The sequence below is a fragment of the Cephus cinctus genome, unplaced genomic scaffold (genome assembly GCF_000341935.2).
Source record: "Cephus cinctus unplaced genomic scaffold, Ccin1 Ccin1_scaffold0670, whole genome shotgun sequence".
Classification (NCBI taxonomy): domain Eukaryota; kingdom Metazoa; phylum Arthropoda; class Insecta; order Hymenoptera; family Cephidae; genus Cephus; species Cephus cinctus.
Genome location: NW_014333297.1, coordinates 359,513 through 384,369, shown reverse-complemented (window position 1 = coordinate 384,369; position 24,857 = coordinate 359,513). Strand labels below are relative to the sequence as shown.

Below are 24,857 nucleotides of genomic sequence, written 5' to 3'. Positions count from 1 at the left end.
CAACCCCTTGTGATCACCATATTACTTTACTTCATTTTGCAGCTTTAGATAAAACTTGTGGATATTTTTATCAGCGTAAGCTCATGCTTTTATCGGTCTCGGAATTCATGTTTTCTATTACTTTGATATTTCGTAATTCGATTATCGTTAAGTTTCATTGACAATTTCGAGATAATTTTTGTTATTGTTTTTACTCCGAGAAACTTTCTTTCGTACGATTGAATCCTTTATGCGAGTCGAAGCGATTCGAATGGCAAAAGTCGTATTCGATTTTGAAATTTGTCCTGGATAGTTTGAGACACTCGCGAAACGCGGTACTTGTTATACTTTTTTTTTTTTTTTTTAATTTTTGTTAACGAGAGCATCTTCGTCTATGTTTACTCCCGTTTCACTGTAAAGTCTCTGGTCGAACTATTTTTTCTTTTCCTGATATTCTTTTCTCGTTTTCTCTCTCATTCTCTACCTTATTTTCCCCTTTAGTGCTTTCTACGAGTCTTGCGTCTCAATCCTCAAAAGTTCGACACGAACGGCCATTTGAATTCTTGAATAATTATTATTACAAATATATGTACACGATTATTCGGCTGAAAGGCGTGGCAGTGAAATTTGCCAGCAGTCATGCGTTTGCTTTGGTCAATTAGCAGCTGGAATCGTGCAGTGACGAAGTAAGACAAATTTTGTCATTTCAATTGACAAATTATTCATTTAATCGACCAATCGAAGAGAACATATTTCCTTGAAGTTCTCTGGCAAGTTATATCATAGATCAATAATGTCTAATTTAAATCAATATTTTTATATGGCTATCCCTGTTCGTGTAAATGCAGATGAGTCCGTCTCTCTCGCACTCACAGCTGATATAAGAAATTGTAAAAATCACGAAACCGACCGTTCTCCGATTAATCAATGGAATTGTTGACTCAGCTATAAACATGATATAAAACTCTTTCTTACTTTTTCATTGCATAAAGTTTCAAAGTGTCGATCGAGCAAAGCGATCAGCGTGACAGCTGTCAAATTTGATTGTTGCTTTTTAATTGGATAGCCCTGTATATATATGTACAAAAAGACATAACGCGTAGAGCATAGGGAGTTTTTTTGAATAATAAAATAAAGTTACATAACAGCGAGCCCACTTAGAGAGGATAAACGTTACGTGGAGAAATCTGCACCTTATTTTTTTGTTGTGTAACGAAAGACAAGAAAATCAACCTTGCGCGTCTTTCATGGGATGAAATGGAATTTAAGAAAAAAAATAAAAATAAAAATAAAAATAAAAAAGAAACGTAAAAAGATACGGTGCCGATGTCTCAGCTTAATTTATTTTTTTTATAGGCTCAGGAATCCGACAAGTGAAATGGCAAATTTGAACACCCAAATGTGCCCAGCGTCCCTTCCTTTGTCTCGTACGAGAGTAAAAACAAAAAAAGAAAACGGCCTTTCACAAGATATTCTTCTTCTTCCTCCTCTTCTTTACACGACAAAAAGGAGATCGAAAAGTATAACGAGAGTACAGACGAGACGTCCGCAAATTACGTACCGGGATCCTTTCCAAGGTAGATCCTTCTAACAAGTGGATCGTTTTTTAATTCTCGAGGAGCAGCCAGCCGACGAAGCGGCCAACGCAAGTTCGCCATTGCAGATTTTAACGTCCCATCTTTCATTCCATTAAAGTGAAAAATAAGATAATCACGTTGCGTAGTTCGGACGTGAGTCGATGGAATCTTCGAGGATATAATTTTGACCACTGGCACCGATGTAGAAAAGAGAGAAAAAAAATACAAAAAAAAAAAAGAAGGAGAAGGAGAATTAATGAAATTTGACTTTTCAGCGAGGACAGCACGTGCTAGGGAATCACCTTTATTTTTTGTGTATGCCGAGTCGTCGTTAACATTATTAAAGATACGACGGCGTCGATTTCATTCTAGCCTACCGAGATTACGTGTGATTATCATTAACGACGGCTCGGATTTGCAGTGACATTGAATTTCCAGCATGTAAATCAAGATAATGATTTTTATTTCAGCCCGTAAAGCCAAGCCAGTTTCTTGTCTCTTGGATTAAAGAAAAAAAGAAAAAAGAAAATCCAGCTCTTGTTTATCCGCAAAATTTTCATGCAACGCACGGATTAATCGCGTGAAGTCATCATGAGAATTGGTCTTGGTTCTTCAAGAAGCTGGCTTGAAGGAATAAATGAAAGAAAGAAAAGAACCGAAGTGCAAAGACAAAGAGAGACGTACAATACGGCGCCTCGTGATTCTCTCTTGAGACACGTGGAATCGTCGAGTCGCCAAATTGTAGCCTGCATGCCAGATATCGAACTAATACTAATAAAAGGAGAGAGAGGGAGAGGGTGCACAGTGATTAAAGAAAGAAAGAAAAAAAAGCTAAAAAGCAGCGCGCCATTATCTAATATCGATGATGTTTCAGTAGTACTTAAGAATTTATAAAATAAATACGCGTCGACTAGCCGTACGTGTGGATGATCTAACGCGTTCCTCCATTTCAGGTGAAAAAGGATTTCATAGCCATGTTGAGGGAGCATAAGGACATCGACAGGCATTCACATTGGGGCGACTGCAAGAAGAAACTAGAGTCCGATTGGCGTTACAGGCTCGTCGAATCGGCCAGCGCTCGCGAGGATTGGTTTAGGGATTACGTGAGGATCCTGAAGGAGGAACGCAAGAAGGAGAAGGAACGCGACAAGGATCATCGTCATCGCGACAAGGATCATCACAAGTCCGACAAGAAGGACAGGGATCGCAAGGAAGAGAAGTGCAAGGACAAATCCTCCAAGGATAAGAGCGACAAGGAAAACAGTGGTAAGGATAAGAAACAAAGAAAGAGCGAAGTTGTTGCCGAAGAAAATGGGAAAGACAAGAAGGACCTGACTTCTGACAAAGAGACTGGTGAGATCGAGGAGAACGAGGAGAAATCTGCTAAGAAAGACAATGACGTAAGTTGGACTTGCTGCTGGTCTCAATTTTTTTTTTTTTTTTTTACACCACGTCTTATTGTAAAATAGTACGTTGATTTCAATGCGTTGCTTACTACCTTCTTCTTGCTCCTGTTTTGCCAGAAGGACGAGGGCGAGGAGCGATCCGATTCTGAGGAGGATCGTGAGAAGCAAAAGAGAGAACGAGAGAGGAGAGCCGAGGCTAGCCTTCGAGAGAGAGAACGAGAGGTCCAGAGAACACTGGCGACTCATCTCCGAGATCGCGACAAGGAACGGCAGCATCATCGGCACACGGAGGCCGTTCAGCACTTTAGTGCCCTTCTTGCAGATCTGGTGTGTTTCTTAGGAATTATATAAATTTCTTTAATTTATCTTGCGGGCTTTGTTCGATGAGGAAGATTAGTCGGTGCATTGAAAAAATGTACGTGTAGTATGGATGGCTGCTGGAAAAATGTTAAACTCGATGATTGTTAGTGATTCGTATTTTTTGAAAATTCATGATTATTTTGTCTTTGCTATTGCACAGGTTCGAAATGGAGATCTCGCCTGGCGGGAAGCCAAAAGACAATTAAGAAAAGATCACAGGTGGGAATTGGCTGAGAGTTTAGATCGTGAGGAGAAAGAGCGACTCTTCAACGAGCACATTGAACAACTTGGCCGTAAAAAACGTGACAAGTTTCGTGAACTTCTGGACGAGGTCGGCGCCTCGACGGAACTTACGGCGTCCTGGCGGGACATCAAGAAATTATTGAAGGACGATCCGAGATATATCAAGTTCTCGTCGAGTGACCGAGTGAGCGAAATAATTCGAATAATTTAAAACATACTATTAATCTCAGAATTTGCATTGCAATTTCATCATAATTTTGATATTGTAGAAATGCGAAAAGGAGTTCAAGGAATACATAAAGGACAAATTGGTTGCTGCCAAAGCTGATTTTCGAGAGTTACTGCAGGTTTGACTTTACTCGTACAATAATCTTTTTCGCGTGATAAATACAGATGGATGGATAACGCAATTTTTATTCGTCAGGAGACGAAGTTGATTACGGACAAGACATACAAAAAAGTTCAAGAGAGTAACAGCTGCTTGGTAGAGATCGAAGAAATTCTACGAAAAGACAGACGATTTCTCGTTTTGGAAGCTGCAGCCGTGGAAAGGACGCGTCTGTTGATGGGTTACTTGGAGGAATTGGCTCGCAGAGGCCCCCCACCACCCCCAACAGCATCAGAACCATCGCGCAGGCCAACAACAAAGTAAGCTAAATGTTTCATTTTCATTTTTTTTTTTTTTTACTTAATGACCCATCATTAATTTTTATTTCTCCTTGTTTCAGTTAATAAAAGGTCTTCGTCGATGGATTATACATAACGCGTCCACGTAATGAAAAGTTATAGCTGTAGTTGGAATGAATCGATTTACAACCTAGACTATTACTACACTGTACTTCTAGGATTCAATAAAATCTAACGCCCATTTCCTCTTCATTTATTTGAATGGAATTCGGTAGTCTTTCATGTATCTCGCTTTCTTCAGATTTCTTCGTATTGGGGGAAGAATCCCGAGGTCCTATCTTCCCTAAAAAAAATCCTCCAACTGGATGCACTTGGGAAACATTTTATTCTTGCTGGCGAGACGAGAAGAAACAAAAAACGGTGAAAGGTTAATGCACTTTCAATATTCGTTTTTATTTTTTTTTTTTTATAAAATACTATACCGATCCCAAGGTTCTCCGGTTTGGAACGAGAAGAAGAACCTTCGCGTGAAAGACTGGAAATACAAGAGCCGGACAATTCTACTCTAGAAAAATGTGCAAAAAGTCGTTATACTACAGTAAGCAAGGAAAGGCAGAACGCGTAGTTGCGAATTTACTACTTGCAAAAATATTTACGCAAGACCACAAGATTTTGGCAAAAAATTACATCAGTGGCATTCTCCACTGAAGAACAATAAGATAACTTGTCCTTTCCCGAAGGATACCCATGTCCATTTGCATTCTTAAAAAATGCAGTCAACTTCATTCTGCTACCAGAAAACCGTACGGTATGTCAAAACAATAGAAACGGTCCCACCACCATAATCACTGGAGAACGCAAGAGGAATAACATATGCGTAAGAGGAAGAAGGAGCGAAGGGAAAAAAGAGAGAGAGAGAGAGATATCAAGAAGAGAAGGGATTATGACATACGACAATACATTTCTTTTTACATTTTCTGATCCCCACCTTCAGTCTTGTGGCTGCCCGGAGAGCTGGACGGCCTCGACGTGCCCGAGCCCGAGTGAAAGTTCGATTTTGCTTTCTACCTCGAATCCCGACGAAATATGTCGGCGGTCTGTGCAGTCTGACCAATCTGAGGATGCACCTTTTATCTATCAGTTTTATTTTTACCGACAATTCGGAATCGTTGCACCCCAATGAGAGAATTCACGGATCCTTCTTGGACGTCGCGCGTGTGACAAAATGAAGAGGCGGTACAGTGCCAAGTTGTATCCGGGTACGACGTGTCGCAAGGTCCTTCTTTGCCTCGCGATACTATACTCCCTTCTCGTAAACTCCCAGCAGCAAGGTAAGCACAGTTATTATTTTAATTGGATCTTCAGAAAATCATTAGCCGTATAACCTGTCGTTTTTCGGTAATGGATCCAACTAGCTATGTTCTTGGTATTAGCGTTGGATTCTTACGTTACTGTAAACCGTTTCTTTCTCGACGCCATCTAAAGAATTCTACAGTATAGTCATGTGTGGGAGATCGGTATGCACTGTAGCGCTATACTTTTCAACACCTTATTTACAACTATCATACGTTTCGTACCTGTTCAAAGTCATTGTTATGTACTTATCATTTTTATCTTATTTTAAATATTGTTCCATTTATTACTGGCTCGATCCAATCATTCATCGATTTTGGTTATGAATATTTTATGAGAAATTTTCTCAGGAATTTCACGCTTCGAAAGACATTCGGGTGCTGCTGTGTATCGTGCAACAGATCGATACTATTACTTAATATGAATCATCCTGTAGCTTTGCGGTTTATCACAGTCACCCGTTATACTCCTGCGGTGTCTTAAATGGATACCAGGTATCGAGGTCTCTCGGCGAATAGGCGAATAGTATCAAGAGACACGTTCTAGTCTCGTAAATATTTATTAAAATACTCTGACAACTTAATCAAGTATTTCTTCTTTCGTCATTAAATTTTTTTTTCTTGTCACACGCAATTAAGCCATGTCAGTTTTATATAATCCAACAACCAGAACGATACTTAGGTCTATTTTGGAAGTTCGTTAGTTAAGCGCAGCACGCAGAGTTTCTCCACATAGCCATATACAGTTAGACTTTGAGATTGTAGTGAGACAGTTGAATAACGAATGGCACAATTTTCTATGAGTTTATCATTTCATTGGCAAAACATAAGAATTTAGTCCTCTCATATATTTTTTATTTTATATTGCAGATGCTCGGGAATCATGGAAGAAACTCTCGAGTTTGTTGCCAGCCAATTCGGTGTATGACAAACAAGAATCCATTGAAAACGTCGACGAACAACCCCTGAAAGATGCATCAGGTTCTCCGGGCGAAAATGAAAATAACGTTATGGGCGAGAAGGCATCTCAGGAAGATGAAGAAATTTACAGCGACGAGTATGAGCTTGAACCCCACGTAGATGAGGCTGAAGAATTTGAGAATTCGCAACCGGAAAAGGCGACGAAACCAACAGAAAAAAAATTGTCGACAGATGCTGTAGAATCCGATGGGAATTCTTCTCAGGAGCCTCAGGACTATACAGCGACTAATCAATATGATTCATATTACTATTATGAGGACTATGACAACAATACTCATCCCCATTACGCCACTGTGGACAACGGCGAGTATGAGAGCAATGAAAATTCAGAAACAACTATAGAAATCAAAGAGACGATCACTGAACCTACGCTCCCGGAGAAAGCATCCTCGATGCAGGGAAGCGACAGGCACTACGTCGTCGCTGAGGTACCACGGGATCCTCAGGACTCATTGAATCTGGACAAGTCATTCCTGATTGGCGAGGCCGTCGTGTCGGTGGTGACGACGAAGAGTGTTGTCAATGGGACCATTTCTGTGCCTGTGACGGCACTGCCTATGACGACCCAACAGATTCTGGCACCACCGACGAACTTCAAGATCTCGTCTAGCCCAGAAACTGAAAATGAGGATGCAGATGGTATGCGTTTTTCTACTTCCGCCTTGATCGACACCACAGAGAATTCAAGAATTGTCGCTTCCGTACAGACCAGTCGCAGCATTTCCGGCGCTAGGTTCCTTCCCTTCCCGGTTGTTGAGCAGGTCGAACAGGTTGCTCCTGGAAGTGGCTCTAAGAAGACTTCCGGTTCGGTAGAATCGACCGAAAGCATCATAGATAAATTGGATAGAGTTCAGTCTGAGCTCTCCAGTGGATTTTTGACTGGTGGTTTCAGAACTGCCGGAAATACGCTGCAGCTGGATGTTCTGAATGAGCGGGATCAGTCTAGAAGGAGATACACCACAACCGGAAGGACACCGGTTATCAGTAAATTCGTTCCCTTTCGCTATAATTCTAATAGAAAGACCACTACGCCGAGGAGCAGAGTTCCAGAGAAAACTGTCGACAGTTTAGATGGTTTACTCCCACCTGATTTTCCTACTAACAGGGCTTTGTCCGCCATTGGCAGAAGTGCTGTCAAGGGTTCTTCATTCAATTCTACATTGAACAATCAAGGAAAGAATAATCCTAGACCTTCGGCTAAACCAAAGAGCACTGTTGTTCAGGATTTGACTGGTCTTCTTCCACCTGGTTATAAATTGAAAAAAGAAGACACTGCCACCACTGAGAAGAATCTGCTGGCTGAGATCTTGTCAAAGTCTCAGAAAAATATTAGCAGCAATCGCTCTTCTTCGGTGCAGGATGTAAGTGCTTTCCTACCACCTGGTTATAGGTTGAGAAATACTGAGTCAACAACAGAGAAAAATATTCTTAGTGATATTTTGGCAAAAACAAAGAAAGAGAATGCTAACAGACCACCAGCCACGCCAGATCTGTCTGCTCTTCTGCCACCTGGTTACAAATTGAAGAAGGAAGATTCATCTGTCACTGAGAAAAGTTTACTGAGTGATATTTTGGCCAAATCCAAGGTTGATATCTCTGCTTTGCTTCCTCCTGGTTACGAGAAAAAAGTGAATGATTCAAAGATCACTGAAAAACCTAACAATTCTCCAACAGAAAAGAGTCCAGGAAAATCGATCCAGGATCTCTTTGCAAAATCGGATTCTGATATATCTGCCCTGCTACCTCCTGGTTATAAGGAAAAGTTTGGAAATAATAATCAAGCTAAGAGTAACTCTTCGCCTCCTATAGCCACAGAATCTCCAGTAGTATCTACGACCAAAGCTGGTGGTCTCAAAATCGTATTTCCAAGTAGACCTGGCGGAAGAAAACCGATACAGAGGATCACTACACCACATCCGGTCAGAGGAGAAGCACCCGGGGCATTCACCCCCAAGATCCAAAAAGGATGGCCAACCAGGTGATCTACAGTTCATTTTAAATTGTGGAAAGCCAAGTGGCAGACTTGAGTTGTTAAAAATTCTAATATTCTTCTAGAGCAACCACTGAATTTACCGGGTGGCCATCTTCTTCAACAACTCCAATATCTATTGAGAAACTTTTGGAAGTAGCTAAAACGGCCACCGTTGGTACCATTGGCGCTTCCAGCAGTTTGGCACCTAGTGCGGCACCTACAACCTCCACTACCACAACGACGACGACCACTCCTAGACCCACTACTCCTGGAACTTGCGAGGAAGAATGCGAACTTGCTGGAACTATTCGTATAGTCGGGAACACGACTTGGGTGCCAGAGCTGCTTGATAGGAACACGCACGAGTGGCAGGAACTTGCTGATCATGTCGAAAGAGAAGTAATTTTCGTTAATTTATTTAGCAACAATGAGAGTACACAACAGAGTTAAAGAAGAGTATTAAAAAAATGGTTATTTGTTCTACGCAATTTTATTCTAGATGAACATCGTCTTCTCGAAGTCTGATCTATTGCGGAAATGGTACAGGAAAATCAGAATCGACTCTTTCAGGTGGGTCTATCGGCTTACGAGCATTTGAACCGTTCAATCAGAACGTGTCCAATCGGCCATGTAATGTACCGTTCGATTTGCGGATGAATATCCTTCATCAGATTTTTTTCCTCTACGTCATTAAGTTACCAAGCGAATTTAGCAAAGTACCGTAAGCTTGTCTAAAGAATAGTTGACCCTTTTATTTTTTCTTTTCATCACAGCCAAGGAAGCATTCTGGTGGATTATTTCGTGGAACTGGCTGATCTTCATGAGAAAATCAATACGCAAGAATTAAAAAGGATCTTCCACGATTCCTTGACGACTGACAACATCAATCAGGCCGATGACGAAAGAGTAAAAACACAATTGAAACTTGGCTCTTTTGCCATCGATCCAAAATTCACGGATTTCATTGGTAGGAATTGCATTGGTTACGAAAATTTTATACAATCGATTCATGGATTAAATAATTGATATTTTCTCTAGTTCTGCCAAAAGTCAATGCTCCTCTGTACACAGAGAATAATGACACTCTGATACCCCAATGGGCAATAGCAGTAATTGTCATTGGTGTTGGAGGATTATTGTTCATCATAGTCTTCGGTGTCTCTGTTGTAAGTGAACAACAACAAATTTTACTCATAACAAATAATCAAACTCTATTCTTGCCTAATAAATATTTTTTTATTAGCTAATAAATCGACAAAATGTCACTAAACTCAAACCGACCATATCCACCGTGTATGAGGATAGTGTTGCTAAAAATATGATTCACGGCAACCACAACGCACCTATTCAGCGATCAAGCGATTATTCTAAATCAGAAACAACAACTATTTGGAACGACGTGGACAGCAGTTGGAATGAGAAATCATACGAGTCGACTTCTAACAAAGTAAGCTTATTGAATTATTGTTCGGTGTGAATTGGTATTTTCTCTGGTCTGTGTAATATAAACGTTCATTATGCATTTAATCACTATAGATTTTGATGGACGGACCCATTCACGATGACAAAAGATACAATGTCTACGACAGCTGGCGATCCGAATGGAATGGATATTATTACAATCCGTCGCAGAGCAGTAGCAGCAAATTTGCTGGCTACGACAGCACCACAAATTTATCTCGGCATCATCCTGATTATGACACGAATTTTTAAATTGGACCAATAAAGCTACTACCTTTGAAATCCTTCTTTTCAATCGCCCTCAGTTAACGTGGAACGTGATTTCATATTTATTTATCGTTTTTAAATATTTACAGAGTTTAGAAAATTATGTACAGATGTTACATTCAATGGTTATATTAATTCAAAATAGCTTCTTGTGGCTTCATTACACTTTTTTTGAACTATTATTTTCAGCATTTACATGACGCTTAACGATACTCAGGACTTTTTGATAGAGGAAGGATTGTCTGTCAAAAAAACAAATAATTCTTTAAGATGACCATTACTTCATGGAAAATGATAATCTGTCATAGATTAGTAATTTACCGGTTTGCTGGTTTACATATTGAAAGGTGGTCCTGTGGAATTTCAAAAAATTCTCCCACTCCAGGATCTGAAATATTGCTGCACTATTTTAAACAATTGTTCGAATTTATATCAAAACCACTGATCGACCAATCAAGTAAATCTTACCTGCAGAATTAGGATTGACAAATTGAAAAGGAAATTTCAAAGCAGTGACAAGCGTCGATTTCGTTTCGCTGAAACTCACAATATCCATAGTGTAGTTTTTCAACATACGGATAAACTCGTCGTGCAATTGCAGCAGTTTTGGGGACTCTGAAATACCGAAATACCCCAGATCGATTTTATATTTCATTAGTTTCTCCTCCTTACTGCATCTTTTAAATTACCTTCGCGCAATTCTTGCACTTCGACCGATGGCCAAACTAACATTTGCGTAGTTTGCGTTAACGCGGCAACATGGGAACCGCGATGCGGAGTACTATAGAATACGATACTACGAGTATTTTGGCACAGATTATGTTTGTCACCTTGTTTCCATTCTATATATGGAAAAAAGAGATAGAAAACATTATCTTCTACGTACGAATAAGGCGATTGAATTGGGATAAAAATGGATGCTGACCTTCAACCAGCATTTTTTTAACGAGCAAACCACCCATCGAATGACAAATCCACACTATCGGCTTTTTCCCAACACCCGCCATTAGAAGTTTCCTTACAAATTCTTCACTTCGTTCGTCAATGGTAGTCCTAGACATAATCTTTTTCTTTAATTTTGATATTACGCGATTTCGGCATAAATTGGTGGAAAACTATGAAGTATCAACTCACTTTAGGCCTTCGATTGGACAAAGCGGAGTCCACATAGATAAATTAGTGTCATAATTTATTCCTATTACGCGTAAGGATGGTACATCCCTAGGAAGCCAGTCTCGCGGCCAACACTCAGTTCTGGCTATTCGATCACGTTCCGCTTGTTCCATACAGACATTATCCCTAAACGTTAAAATAAAATTGTGGTGCCAGAGCGTCAGTTTGAGCTATCATACATATTAAATGAATTCTATCATCTATTAAATCTACATCTATTAAATGAATTTGATTTACCCTCGGCAAGTGAAGGGACCGCAGGCCCTGCAATTTGTATTCTCTGGACAGTCGTCCAGTATTACTTCAAAATCTTCACCGATTTTCTTCCATTCTCGCATTCGAAGATCGTGCGCAAGATCCTTTAAGAATTCCTGAGGAGTCTCAGCAAGCATGGATGTGAAAGCATCCGTGCCGCAGGGTGAATGAGCATCTGCTGCGAGAGGATTGAAATATACTAATTCTTGTTTTTTTTAGTCTTTACAGACAATCTTTGCTTTTGGGAAACTTACTCACAAATCCTAGTGTGGATGTGTCAGGATCGCGTTGTCTCCAAGTAACAAAAACTCCGCCTAATAAGCCGTGAACGAAGACAACGTCTAACTTTCGTGCAGATTGATTTCTGTGTAAAGGATGAAGCACATAAATTCGACGCGCATATTTCTCGTTTGATGCATCTTGTATATCCAAATTTGCAAGTGCACGAGCTGCCGTTGCTGACAGCCGCAAATCTGGGTTTTGCAACCATTTTGCCAAAATTCCGATCCATCCTGTACGATGAATGAAACAATAATTGTATTGGAATCTGAGACAACTGGTTCCCCCCCTAGATTAATGACGATAAAAAGTTTTTTGTACCTGATCGAAAAAGGTCATTCAGGTATTCTTCGTGTAATGATATGTTGGAAATTATTTTCGCAAGCAATATGCAAATATTTATGTTGTCGCCAACAAGTTTTTGGACATTCATCAATATAGGCAAACCACCAGCATCGACGATGTCTGCAGAGTGAAGTTGATGGCTTAGTATTTAATTTATCAATTTTTCAATGATGTCACCTTTACTATGCTGATCTAAAGATGAATGATGATGGATCGCTTGAACGCAACTATATAACAAATCTTGATCCCAAATTATGGCTGGTGGCACAGCAAGTCCGACACTTGTTAAATCATGATCAAATATCAGTCCATCCTGTGGAGTATACAAGCTTATTTTCTTTTTCATTTTAAGGATTTCTGGAGCTTACTCACGCGATGAGTATCATGGAATTTCTTGTTTAAAAATTGAGTTAGGCACGGATGACAACTTTGGCAAAGACTGTCCAAGTCGAGCAGTAAGTAATGCAAATTCTCAATTACATCCTGCAATTTAAATGATGGTCAAAGTCTGTATCAATGAATTCAGCTTATTTCATATGATAGTCAATGATTTATAACATACATATAGTTTGTGCTTCATGTGGTAATACGGTGGTCTAAGAAAAAATCTCAAATCTACATTTGGCATTCGTGCAAGAGCAACTGCAGTTTTAGCATCAAGCATTTGAGCCATATGCCAATAGTGCCAATCTGAAATATTGTTATGACATGATCCATTCCATTGCATCCGTCCTTATTATTCAAATTACCTTTCAAGTGCTTTAGACGACTAAGTGAATATACTGCTTTTTCTCTGTCGCTAGCACAACCATTTTGTGCTAAATCAAGTAATTTGTATGCTAGATTACGGTTGAGAGATTTCCACCATTTAGTGATAATATAAGTGAGAGTACGAGGCTTCTCCGCAATGGAAGCACGTAAATCTTCCTTATTTCGGAACATAAGAACATCTGCAAAATTTCAATACTTTCTATATTACATAGCTAATTAAGCATTTTTGATTTGAAATCAATCCATCAAAGTACTCCTTCCTTAAAGACACATCTGCGCCTAACAGGAATCTTAACATCTTCTAGTTTATTCTATCAATAATAAAATAAAAAATTAATGAAAATCCCTGAGTAACAATGGTAACCTTTGAACCGCGGATCATCAATATAAATATATTGAGCTTGAGATTGCTCCAAATCCAAAACATTGGTCGTTACGGATGATCGTAAAATTTGTGAAGTCTGACGAAGTTGATACAGGAACCAGCATCCCCTGTAAAGCATACATGGCAGCATTTCCGAGGTGTGAACTTCAAAAACTCAAGATGAAAATTTAAGAAAAATGCTTCTTCCTACCCCACAACAACCACACAAGTCCCTGTCGATTTTAAGTAGTATATATATTTCTTATAAATCTGGAGCTTCATTGTACTTTTCCAAATTACGAACAATTCCTTCAACTATCAAACTGAACGTGCGAAGCTTTCATCTTCATTCGAAGAACTGGTCGACATTGCCATTACCATTTGGAAATAAGAATTTTATGTCTTAATGTATCCGACTCGGTGAGATTTGATGACTTTTTGCTCATCATTTAATGTATTAAAAATATGGCTGAATCCTCAAATGTTCCAATCACTCTACAGTCAACAAATTTCAACAATTTTGAATAAAGGTTACCGAAAGCATTTTGCTTAAGGAATAAAATAAGAGGAAATAGAAGCAAAGAAACGGTATCGCCATTCACCGTTAAATTTATCTATAGTACCAACAGAAATTCCAAATCTTTCACTGTCGTTTCCATATAAGCGTACTTTCGAGTTTTGGGACTAACCAACAGAAGGCGTTACTACTGAGATAGCTAGTAGGATTTCAAGATTGAATATAATGAATGAGTTATCAAAATATATGTATTAATTTACAAGTAATTACTCTTATTATAGTTGGATTATAATTTAAGTAAAGTATTTAAATGAATTGACTGTCACGAAAGCCTTAAAATGACCAAAATGAGTAGGGCCCGAAACTTGGAGGCACTGTCGACGCGATCGGGCCCAATGCCTATGCAAACCAGCCCATACGGTTTTAATGCGGTGTTTTCGAGGAGCAACTCTTGTACAACGTCTGCAGTCTTTTCCAGTCTTTTCGCTCTACATTCTGTAGCGTGCAGTACGTCCGGCCAAGAGTACTGACGTTTCGTTGCGCCACTCGCATGGCCGACGTGTGCATTCCAAGGCATAAAATCGCGTGGTATCCACTGTCTAGTGACTGTCCTCCCATAATCAACCAATAGTAAATTATAATTGGCTCGGTGAAGGAAGGTAAGAATCAACGTGGTTTAGTGTTTCTTAGGTGGAAAGTAACGCCCGTGTCCGCATTTCCATGTTCTGCCTGACATAATCCGGTATGAACTGGATTTAACCAGATTCGTCGATAAATCTATTCCTTCTTACTTACAGGCAAATAATTTCCTATACTGGTTTACATATTAGGATTCTGGTGAAATCCTCTACAAGAAGCCTAGACACTACTTTGCTTATTATAGTTTATTCCAATACTGAACCTTCCGATATGTCCAACGAAGAGACTTCTGCTGATCGCAATGTCGAGATTTGGAAGATCAAGAAGCTCATTAAGAGCCTTGAAATGGCACGAGGGTAAGCAGCTTTCACTGTACCTCCTTATACTTTAGGAACTTTATAATATCTTAAGACATATGGCAGATGTATGACAAAGGTTATAGGAATATCGATGCTTCGATGTCTTATTTTGGATAATTCAATTTCAGGAATGGTACTAGCATGATATCATTGATCATTCCACCTAAGGATCAGATATCAAGAGTCAGCAAAATGCTTGCTGATGAATTTGGTACTGCTTCTAATATCAAGTCTCGTGTAAATAGACTGTCAGTCCTTGGAGCTATTACTTCTGTACAGCACAGACTGAAGCTTTATACTAAAGGTAAGTTATGCATGAACGGTGTTTGAAACAATGTCTATAACAGTTTGATTTTCCAGTACCACCAAATGGCCTCGTGATATATTGCGGTACGATCGTAACGGAGGAAGGAAAAGAAAAGAAAGTGAACATCGATTTTGAACCCTTTAAACCAATTAACACGTCCCTATACTTGTGTGATAATAAGGTAAGCTTAACATAACATAACATACGGAGTCATTTTTTAAGATTCTGGATTATTGTTACAGTTTCATACTGAAGCTCTCACAGCATTACTTGCTGACGATAATAAATTTGGATTTATCGTAATGGACGGTAACGGAGCGCTTTTTGGAACGCTTCAAGGAAACACTCGTGAAGTATTACACAAGTTCACTGTAGATCTTCCCAAAAAGCACGGTATGTTTCAACAGAATACGCAAAAACAAATCCTGATAATTGAATAAATTATCACACATATTTTTTCAGGGAGAGGTGGACAGTCCGCACTTCGATTCGCCCGATTAAGAATGGAAAAGCGACACAATTACGTTCGTAAGGTCGCCGAAGTGGCTACTCAACTCTACATCACTAACGACAAGCCTAATATCGCGGGTCTGATCCTTGCCGGTAGTGCAGACTTCAAGACAGAACTTAGTCAGTCCGACATGTTTGATCCCGTACGTATATTTTCAAAAGAGTGAATAATTTTGCATCTGAATTTTAACATTTTCATCGTTTCATTCAATAGAGATTGCAAGGTAAAGTCATTAAGCTAGTGGACGTGTCGTACGGCGGTGAGAATGGCTTCAATCAGGCGATTGAACTGGCCGCGGAGTCCTTGCAGAACGTAAAGTTCATCCAGGAGAAGAAACTCATTGGTCGCTACTTTGATGAGATCTCCCAGGACACGGGGAAGTATTGTTTTGGTGTCGAGGACACTCTTAGAGCGCTAGAACTAGGAAGCGTCGAGACGCTCATATGTTGGGAGAACCTGGACATTCAACGATACGTATTAAAGAACCACACGAACGCTGAAGAGAAAGTACTGCACCTCACGCCGGAACAAGAAAAGGACAAGACCCACTTCACGGACAAAGAGGTACGTTTTTTTACTTGAACATCAACTCGACCAATTTTTCAGAATTAAAGTCATACGAACAATTTTTACCCCTATCTCCAGAGTGGCGTGGAATTGGAATTAGTCGAATGTCAACCCCTTCTCGAGTGGCTTGCGAACAACTATAAGAGCTTCGGTGCGACCCTAGAGATCATCACTGATAAGTCTCAAGAAGGTTCACAGTTCGTCAGAGGTTTTGGTGGTATTGGAGGTGAGTTAATAATTTATCATTTTTTAAAAATAATTCTCTTACGTATTAAAATACTGACTGTAAGAATACGAGGGTGCCCACAGGCTGCTATAAGATCCTATACTTAAGGATAAATTGACAGTAAAACAAAAAAAAAAGGATAGATAATGTCTGTACTACCGCTTGTAATTCGTACTAAATTGATGTTTTACTAGCCGGATGAAAAAGGGTCATTCGACGAAATAGAAAAAGGGAAAAAAAGAAAAGAATCATGAAAAGAATATGAGAATCGTAACGTATCGCCTCTCGCTCGACATCGTTATTAATCGTGGAGTATATTTTCCTACGTAGGAATCCTCCGCTACAAAGTCGATTTCCAGTCACTGCAGGCCGACGAGCCTCTTGATGACGTTGACCTCGATGATTACTAATTTCATCCGTCAAATACTCAAAAAGTCGACCAGGTAGTCCTTTATCTGTCTTGAGTGCACTCGTATCATATCTTCGTGTAACGTAGTATGCATCGTTTCGAATTACTTTCAGTACTGGTTATCTTATTTATATATATATTTTTTTATTGTTTCTCCACTATTTCTTACCCATTTCTTTTCGCTCTATCTATCGACTATACATTTGTCATTCTCTTGCTCTTTAGGATTTGAACGACTTTACACGGACATATAATTAACTCATCAGATGAAACGTCTAATAACTTTCATAATTTAATTTGTCTCGCATTTAAAGTTTTAGCTCTCACGAAATTCTTATAGCATTTCATATCTTCTCATTCTTTCTTTATTTTTCCTTATCATGAAGAAATCACGCATTTTTTAAGTATCATGCTGTGATACTTCTAACTCGTGTGAAATTAGTTTGATTATTATTATTAAAAAGCAATTAACAGGAACACATATTGTTATTCGTCGTAATTTTCTTTTGTGTTGTAGTGGGGAAAGTAGATTCAGAATGGAGTAAAAGAATCATTAGGAAGTGTCTTGAAAAACTCGCAATTTCATTGACTACGTGAAAATTAATTGACTCTCTACGGTTTGAGCCATAGAAATGAAAATTGTGTAATCATTTCATATAAAAGTCATCTCACCAGCAAAATATTTCAAATAAGTTTTCCTTCGATTCATGCTTGCTCTCTTTCTGTTCGTACGGCCCACGTTTGGCATGGTAAGCTTTTATAGTTTGTTAATCGTGTTTTTAGTTGTCTCGCTGAACATTTGCAACCACTTTCAAACCACACAATCTGTATTCAACACCCTGTATGAAACATCCAGTTGTAGATTTGAACTCAGCCTAAAGTAGAGTATACAGTTATTAGAATTTGTGAAAATTTTATTATTATTTTCGTTTGGCAATTCCACTCCCAATGGACAGAAGACAAAATGATTATGTGGATATGATTTGCGATGTAGACATTTTTGTGATAAGTCTTGATCAAGTTACGCTATCAGCTTTGTGTTAGCATGTACGAAAGACAGGATATAATATGTTTGGACTTTCGAGGAAAAAAATAATTGTACGTAAGCTCATTGGTAGTGTTGGGTGGGAGGTTGTTGCAAGTTTTGACTTTGGCCAAAGCTTACAGAAATATTTGCCTGGACTGCCCTGATTGGTGAGATGATTTATTGGAAGCAGAGAAATTATTTGCCAATCAGTGCCCCAGTTGGCTTGTCAAATGGTGATATACTTCTCTCCAGGCTCTACTTATTAGTTACTAGGCACTTGTTAGAGTTAGCAGATTTTGAAAGGATATTGATTGAAAGTACTAATTAACATTTTGTTCCCATTAGCTCGCACATTGGGACAGGTACAGTAATTGCTTATTATTAAAGGTACCCATGTTCTGAAATATCGAAGCAGACATTAATGCAAAAGCTGCACCATCGAATAACTAAAGAATGTTTCTTGATTGTAACCACTTGATAAGTGATTGTGTTGAAGACATATTCCCAAGACCCATTTTCATTTAGTCCTTCGATTCATCGACATTGTCATTCTTTTACCAAAGCCTTCGGCATCATCGATTTGCTCTCGATATGTTATTCATATTAATCACTATCCAAAAGATACGAGCATGCCTATAGTATTTTTAATAAAGAAGTACTGAAGCTGTATTAGAAGACACGATCGAACATTACTAACGAGATCGTGCAAGAAATTTCGTAATTAATGATAAAGTACAGATCCGTCATTAATAAAAGAAATGTCATCTCTTCTTCTAGGTATTCTGCGGTACAAAGTGGACTTTCAGAGCATGCAGCTGGAAGACATTGAGTTCGACAATTTCGATCTGGAAGATTATTAAAGAAGTAAAGCGAAGGCGGGTACTCGGTTCATTTTAGCTTCAGGAGACTACGACACACAGGAAGAGAGGAAGCAGACAAGGAAGAAAGAAAGACAAGGCGATATAACGACAAAAGAACAACATGAAAATTCAAGAAAAACGCAAAGATAAACGCGCATTGGGTGTGCAATGAACAATATGAAATTTACTGTTTCTCCTGAGCGCTAGTATTTCAGTGTGATTAGAAAGCGGTAGAGAAGAGAAAGGATAAATTTTCGTTATTCAAAGAAAGATGCCGGTAGGAATCAAAAGCGAGTCGGAGAAGAACGTGCGAATGAACGATCGTCTCAGCACGGAGATGAAATAAAAATTCACAAAATCGCGTATTGGTGAGGGAGAACAATAATATAATGGAGCAAGTATCATCATGCAGTCTTCAAGTCATCCAATCACATTTCGAGGATTTATAGGAACCATCTGCGGTTGGTACTCCTGTTCGGTTTCTCTCTGCCTTAAAAATATGTGGCCCTGTGCAATCGAGATTAATCCTAAATGAGATAATGGCGAATTACAATAAGTCCAACTAGGAGGGAAAGAGAAGAAGACGCGCTTCCCTCGAGGACTGCAACCCTTAATTAAGCCAGCTTGATACCTGCCTATTAGGTGTTAAAAAAAAAAGGAAACAGAACGTGTACCATGCGTCTGGATTATTCTGTAAACTTCGAGCGTTCGCTGTATAAGCTCTCATGAGATTCCCATTCCTGGCTTTCTCAGAGAATACATAAATATATAGATATATATATTTATAATTAAACGATTGCTGCGAGGTCACCGTGTAACGGAAACACGTTGTTTCTAAAGACGTGCGGCACCGCGTGAATTTTTATATTCCTTTTGAAATCACTGTTTTGAGTGCCAGTAAATTCTGGTTTACCGCGGGGCGAATATGTCTAACAGGTACTAGATTAATATGACCGTCGTCACGTGGAATGATTTCGGATTCTATTGCTGTTGCCGTTTTTATTAATCACGCGGTACGGCATGAAATCTTATACCGTTCAATATGGACACAGTATGCACGTCAGTGTTTCAATATAATTTATCGCTCATGTCGGTCAAATAGAAAGAAAATAAGTCCTGAGTAAACCCTTGAAACCATCTGGTTACGCGCGACAGTATTAATCATACGGTATCGCACGAGCTTTTGTATTAGAAGCTGTTTGGTGACGCTCGTTGATCAGTTAAACTCCGGTGGGTCGTGGCTTCCCTTGGATGATTCTGGTATCATTTTTTTCTTTCTTTTTTCATTTTTTGGGTGTAATTTAAGACAGCAACGGGTTATGCAGCCTCCAATGCGCGGAATGGCTGCTTGCGTTCTCTTCTGTTCGTATTAAAAACAATTAAATCATGGATGAACTCTAATAAATTGATTTCTTTAAACTAAGCACACCTAAGTCCTGTGCGTTACATGTATAAATGGCAAAAATCGAAGACGCACGAAAGAAAGATCTTGCAAAGTTCTTCTTAGATCATATTCAATTTCAATCTACATATACGGATATATTGTATATGCTTATTTCGAGTTGTCATATCTATATGTTGTTCGTATGGATATGATAAGTTATTGATTAGAGTTGTGCGTGTCACTTCAACTCCATTGGTTGTGTTCAATTGAGTTGCAGTGGTTGAAAACGAGAAGTTGGGTTGGCTTTAATGGACTGAACATTTTCATGCATCTGGTGCATACCTATTCCTGACGCAGTTCTGTTTTTCTACACTCACTATACATGTAATTAAGAGCCCTCGTCGATAGTTTTGATAGTTTATTTATTTTACAAGCTTGGCAGCTCTAGTTATCATTTTAAAAAAGACCACCGGTGAACCGAAAGTTTACAATGTCGACGTATATCGAGCGACAATATATGATCTCGTCTGATTCACAAGCGAACTCTATCAGTTTTTTTTTGTCATATGTATTCCTTCTTACGTTTTATGCAACAAAATGTTCGACTCGTCAATTTGTTTTTCATATTTGACAGACAGATTGAACTATAATAAAACAAGAACTTTGAATGTAAAGTTAGAGGAGAAACGAGATTCGAAAAGCTTTCATTCTAAAAGATTTTACTAGATTGGATAATATTTTGTACATATGTAATACACGGTACATGTGTCGCATGTCTTTATAATTTATTGTCATTTTCTTTTAGTCGTATTAAAACATTCTGGATATTTAAAGTATTTCTTAAAGAATTAGGAATATTAAGGTTTTCTATGCAAAATTAACAATGACGTCAATTTACTTCCGGCACCAAGAGATCTAAATTAGCGTCTTTCATTGCGGAACCTAGGAACTTTTCTTCGCCACCACGGATAGACAAACTAGTTCCGGGTATTTGAATTCTCTTATTATCCATCATGGCTGCTCGCATCCAATTGGAACTACTGCATTTTTGACAACTTCTCGAAGGAATTCTATCCAAACTAACAGTCCTGTTTCCGCAATCGGAACATTTGAAAAATCTTTTGACAGCGTCGATCACTCTTAATGGATGTCTTTGCTCCTTGCACATATCTGAACTTGAAAACGCAGTGTATTTACAAATAAGGCACTTCACAGCTTTGCAATCGACCTGATAGGTCGACATCATCTTCTCCTCCATCTTCTCTTTCACCTCTAATTTGTTAAAGTACTTTTCCTGCTCTTCATCCCTTGATTTTTCTATCAGATCTGTGTGTGCCGAGGTAGCTTTAATCATTTCTTGAAATTTATCAGACAATACGTTTGATTTTTTCACCTTGCGTATATCTTGTTTCTCTTCATCCTCTTCATCCTCTCTTCTTCTCTTTGTAACCTTCTCTATTTTCTCATCCTTAGTCATGCGTACCTTGTTGGGGTTGGACTTTTTAAATGAGCCTTTCTCTCTGACCCATTTTAGAGCATTCATTTTTGCCAAGTCCATGTGCTTCTTTGCAATAGGCTCTGAGAAGTCGATGACGCCACCAGAGATGCCGTTTCCCAATTTTGGAATTGACAAAGCAGAGAGCTTAGATAATCCAATGTTTTCATTGCTCTTGTTTTTTACTTTATCATTGATCAATTTAGTTTCCGGTGTTCCGAATCCATTTGCTTTTTCCAACATAGGTGTTTGTGTACTGCCCCATGCTCTAAGCTTACTTAAACGATCCAAGTCCTTCTTAGCTTGATTGGTGGTCCTTTCTACCATATAAGATTTCTTCTTATTCTCCTGTTCGTTATCCATGACATGGACTTTCTTTTCTGACAAACTGACATCACTCTTCAGCAGAGCTAATCTGGCGCAATCTTTATCATGTAATTTTTGATTCCTCTTTGCAGGCACCAAAGTCATATTTTTCTCAGAAAATGAGTTCAATCCTGATCGTGAAGCTGTTTTTTTTAAAGCATCCATAGAGAATCCACGATTATTAAAATCCGATTGCAATTCCGTTCTTTTCGAGCATTTTTTGTACTCTCTTTTAACATGATAGATGCAATATTCACATCTATTTTTATTCACAATAGATGTGCAGGGTTCACCATTTTTTTTCATAGACTTGCAAGTGCCCAAATCCTTTGAGTTTCCCAGAATCATCATTTTTTGTGGGTTGTCTATGCTCAACGCAGCTTGATCAGTTTTGCTATCATCATCAAATACGCCAGGATTTAACACGCCAATAACAGATCCTGTTGAGGTCTTCCACATGAGTTTATATGCATTGCCAAATAAAAATAATGAAATAGTGTTCATTGCATCAGTGAGGTCACTTAGTTTCCAGATACAGTACTGTTTGCCTTTTTGTGATGTTTTTGGTGGTAACTTATTTGTAAGAACACCTGCTATTACCCAATCCGAATTAACATTACCTGTTTTCACAAAGTTTTTTACTTTGGAAAGAGGCACTGGAGTTCTATTTACCATTCTTTCTTTAAGCTCAGCTGATGACACCAAAGGCTTAACAATTCGGAGCCCAAATATTGGATCAGTATACACATCTGTAGATGTAGAAGGTGTATTAGTTGGTCCAGTTTTATTAAAATCAAATGGTTCTCTTTTTGCATTTGCAATGAAAGATTTTCGTTTGCTCAAATCAAAAGTTTTATTTGATTCTTGTAATGGACCTCCTCTATCTTCTTTTTCAAAAGCTTGATTTTTCAATAAGGACTTCACACTATGGCCAGATTCAGAATATTTTTGTTTGTCAAAATACCGTTTACCTTCATCATCAGAGGAGTCTGTATCACCCTGATGAACTAGTCCGATAGACTTTTTAGGAGACTTTGATTCATCTTTTGATGGAGAAACACAATCCAAAAATGAAAACTCTAGCTCTTTCAAAGAACTTTTGGCAGTAGTTAATGTGGACTTTTGGGTATCACCTTTGTCACAATTTATATCATCCTTGGACTCTTCATCATTAGCTAGAAGATTATCCAGAATATCTCCTAAATCATTGTCGCTATCGTCATCCATATTTAATTAATTTGCTTAAAAAAGCTGAAAAACAAATCCATCTTTGAGTGCACTGGTAGTACAATACGTGTCATGTAATAAATGCTCGCTACGTAGAAAATACTAAAATACTTACTAAATTATCGTTATAAATACTAGATCAGCATACGAACTGCACTTAAATAATTATTAGCACTTTCATTAAGTGGCACATTAGATATATGAATTTCAACTGAGAAGCATTCTTGAAATTTACAGATCTATCTGCTGACTGACAGCCCACATAACTGGTTCCCGCCCAAATAAGCGGGCCACTGCCACACGGAAGTTATATATATATATATACAAGTCACAAGTGGCGCTTTTCCTGCAAGAAATTCCATTGTACGTTGGAATTTTTCAAAATAAAAAAAAACCAAACGCATTTTATTTTATTAAACATTATTAGCACACCCCACAGCGTTATCATATTTACTGAGCTCTAAACTTATAATCAAGGTACAGACAATGCTCTACCTATTTAAAATACTGTACACATATGTTATCAAATATTCCAACGAAACAAAAGTACTTGGTTACAACGTACACGGCAATTGCCGTCGAACTTTCTCATTCTGAGTCCGTCTTTCATACAACATAAAATCCTGCAAAGCTGTCATTCTTTACTTTTCTGCATGTCTCTTGCCTATAGTACATCCTCTTCTATTTGAATCAGAGATGAGTAGAGAGATGCACAACGTTATAGTTTTAAGCAATACTAAAAACATGGCGCTGAATCGTAACGGTGAGTATGGAAGTAGAATTTTGAGATCATCGTCTCCATCGATAATGCATATCCCGTCGTAGCCGAGCTGACCACGATTACGAACGTGTCGCTTGGCGAGCAGAGGCTCTCCGCTACTTCCCGGTTGTTTCCAAAGCAACACTTAGAACGACGCAGCTCATCGAATATAGCCGAAATACTTTTTTTCTTTGCAATCCTAAATTCGATCGCACAGTGTAAGCTCGGTAAGTTTAATATGACAAAAGCAAGCAACTCATGTCTGCCTGCACTGAAGCGTATGATGCCACAAGCATATTTAATACATATTTTACCGATGTTGCGTAGCAGAACGATTGTTGAAACCTATCGGGAACTGTAGAACTTCTCGAGAACTATTGAAAAAGCCTATTGTTGAATCATTTTTAAGAGATTTTATAAAAGTGCGGTGCTGGAGTTGACATCCGTGTAGCACCTCCATTTTTTTAATGTTAATATAATATGTATTATATGTATTAATATAATATGTATAAATATGTATTTTAATAGAGAGTCCACAGTGTTCTTCTCTCGTCAGCGCGCTATAAACGCGGAATTGGCAAAATCCAGAAGACTCGCGTGGACGAGGAAAAATTATTTAGTACACAGCAAAATCTGCGGTTGATCACTCGGAAACAAGAATAGCTGGAAATATAGTCAGACACTACCGCGCAGCATGGGAACACTTTCGGAATGCATCACCAAAATCTCGCACAAATATAAGTCAGATCTATGCTATACTTCCGGTATCCGCTGAGTATAGCAAATTTATG

General features: G+C 38.6%; 6 protein-coding genes across 13 annotated transcripts in view; 4 read left to right on the top strand and 2 right to left on the bottom strand.

Annotated features, from left to right (window-relative positions):
- Positions 1–1,512, top strand: part of LOC107269538 — a 3,512-nt gene extending 2,000 nt beyond the window's left edge. Inside the window, exon 2 of the mRNA XM_015743483.1 lies at positions 1,336–1,512. Within this exon, the coding sequence (XP_015598969.1) occupies positions 1,336–1,356 (21 nt within the window). The 3' untranslated portion in view covers positions 1,357–1,512. The remainder of the gene's footprint in view (positions 1–1,335) is intronic.
- Positions 1–4,472, top strand: part of LOC107269533 (transcription elongation regulator 1) — a 10,240-nt gene extending 5,768 nt beyond the window's left edge. Inside the window, exons 13-18 of one of the 2 annotated variants that reach the window (XM_015743474.2) lie at positions 2,510–2,956; positions 3,083–3,289; positions 3,483–3,749; positions 3,835–3,912; positions 3,990–4,213; positions 4,294–4,472. In XM_015743474.2, the coding sequence (XP_015598960.1) occupies positions 2,510–2,956; positions 3,083–3,289; positions 3,483–3,749; positions 3,835–3,912; positions 3,990–4,213; positions 4,294–4,297 (1,227 nt within the window). In that variant the 3' untranslated portion in view covers positions 4,298–4,472. Of the gene's footprint in view, positions 1–2,509; positions 2,957–3,079; positions 3,290–3,482; positions 3,750–3,834; positions 3,913–3,989; positions 4,214–4,293 lie in introns of both variants that reach the window. The other variant, XM_015743473.2, reaches the window with a different exon arrangement.
- Positions 4,473–5,147: 675 nt separating this feature from the next.
- LOC107269535 lies at positions 5,148–10,240 on the top strand (the record flags this gene model as incomplete). The annotated part of the gene is given in 8 exon segments (XM_015743475.1): positions 5,148–5,523; positions 6,415–8,503; positions 8,581–8,896; positions 8,997–9,067; positions 9,271–9,464; positions 9,536–9,663; positions 9,741–9,944; positions 10,034–10,240. Coding segments are annotated over 8 exon segments (3,285 nt in total). The 3' UTR covers positions 10,211–10,240.
- A 23-nt stretch (positions 10,241–10,263) lies between these two features.
- Positions 10,264–14,021, bottom strand: LOC107269536 (protein SERAC1). Of its 3 annotated transcripts, none has more exons than XM_015743479.2 (15): positions 13,624–14,021; positions 13,413–13,540; positions 13,027–13,227; positions 12,840–12,967; positions 12,650–12,760; positions 12,455–12,590; positions 12,254–12,397; positions 11,908–12,165; positions 11,636–11,831; positions 11,360–11,524; positions 11,151–11,278; positions 10,915–11,067; positions 10,694–10,840; positions 10,547–10,629; positions 10,264–10,467 (listed from the first exon to the last, which is right to left on the bottom strand). In XM_015743479.2, exons 1-14 carry the CDS (start codon positions 13,692–13,694, stop codon positions 10,589–10,591), a joined length of 2,007 nt encoding a protein of 668 aa, XP_015598965.1. In that variant the 5' UTR covers positions 13,695–14,021; the 3' UTR covers positions 10,264–10,467; positions 10,547–10,588. The 3 variants fall into 3 exon arrangements, with proteins under 3 accessions (XP_015598965.1, XP_015598964.1, XP_015598962.1); XM_015743478.2 differs by having other exon boundaries at positions 10,547–10,613; positions 11,636–11,828; XM_015743476.2 differs by having other exon boundaries at positions 10,547–10,613; positions 13,624–14,020.
- Positions 14,022–14,395: 374 nt separating this feature from the next.
- On the top strand, positions 14,396–20,761 carry LOC107269560 (eukaryotic peptide chain release factor subunit 1). 4 transcript variants are annotated; one of them, XR_001538077.2, is made up of 11 exons: positions 14,396–14,588; positions 14,727–14,924; positions 15,056–15,231; positions 15,288–15,415; positions 15,477–15,627; positions 15,697–15,887; positions 15,959–16,309; positions 16,391–16,538; positions 16,869–16,981; positions 18,320–18,336; positions 18,752–18,888. XR_001538077.2 is itself a non-coding variant. In XM_015743555.2 (10 exons), exons 2-9 carry the CDS (start codon positions 14,839–14,841, stop codon positions 16,946–16,948), a joined length of 1,311 nt encoding a protein of 436 aa, XP_015599041.1. In that variant the 5' UTR covers positions 14,396–14,588; positions 14,727–14,838; the 3' UTR covers positions 16,949–16,981; positions 18,752–18,888. The 4 variants fall into 4 exon arrangements, 3 of the variants coding, with proteins under 3 accessions (XP_015599041.1, XP_015599042.1, XP_015599040.1); XM_015743555.2 differs by lacking the exon at positions 18,320–18,336; XM_015743556.2 differs by lacking the exons at positions 18,320–18,336; positions 18,752–18,888 and adding an exon at positions 17,702–17,849.
- Positions 20,762–20,920: 159 nt separating this feature from the next.
- Positions 20,921–23,989, bottom strand: LOC107269559 (protein MCM10 homolog). 2 transcript variants are annotated; one of them, XM_015743552.2, is made up of 3 exons: positions 23,802–23,989; positions 23,422–23,652; positions 20,921–23,330 (listed from the first exon to the last, which is right to left on the bottom strand). In XM_015743552.2, exon 3 carries the CDS (start codon positions 23,304–23,306, stop codon positions 21,108–21,110), a length of 2,199 nt encoding a protein of 732 aa, XP_015599038.1. In that variant the 5' UTR covers positions 23,307–23,330; positions 23,422–23,652; positions 23,802–23,989; the 3' UTR covers positions 20,921–21,107. The 2 variants fall into 2 exon arrangements, with proteins under 2 accessions (XP_015599038.1, XP_024942621.1); XM_025086853.1 differs by having other exon boundaries at positions 23,872–23,957.
- Between the last annotated feature and the right edge of the window lie 868 nt (positions 23,990–24,857).

Bases quoted from the DNA above. Each gene is read 5' to 3' on its own strand.
- LOC107269536 (XM_015743476.2), bottom strand. From the start codon at position 13,694: ATGAAGCTCCAGATTTATAAGAAATATATATACTACTTAAAATCGACA. The intron at 12,398-12,454 runs GTGACATCATTG...TTCACTCTGCAG, and splicing joins TTTAGATCAGCATAGTAAAG to ACATCGTCGATGCTGGTGGT. The intron at 11,832-11,907 runs GTAAGTTTCCCA...ATCCTCTCGCAG, and splicing joins ATCCACACTAGGATTTGTGA to CAGATGCTCATTCACCCTGC.
- LOC107269560 (XM_015743554.2), top strand. From the start codon at position 14,839: ATGTCCAACGAAGAGACTTCTGCTGATCGCAATGTCGAGATTTGGAAG. The intron at 15,888-15,958 runs GTACGTATATTT...TTCATTCAATAG, and splicing joins AGTCCGACATGTTTGATCCC to AGATTGCAAGGTAAAGTCAT. The intron at 16,539-18,751 runs GTGAGTTAATAA...CTCTTCTTCTAG, and splicing joins AGGTTTTGGTGGTATTGGAG to GTATTCTGCGGTACAAAGTG.
- LOC107269559 (XM_015743552.2), bottom strand. From the start codon at position 23,306: ATGGATGACGATAGCGACAATGATTTAGGAGATATTCTGGATAATCTT.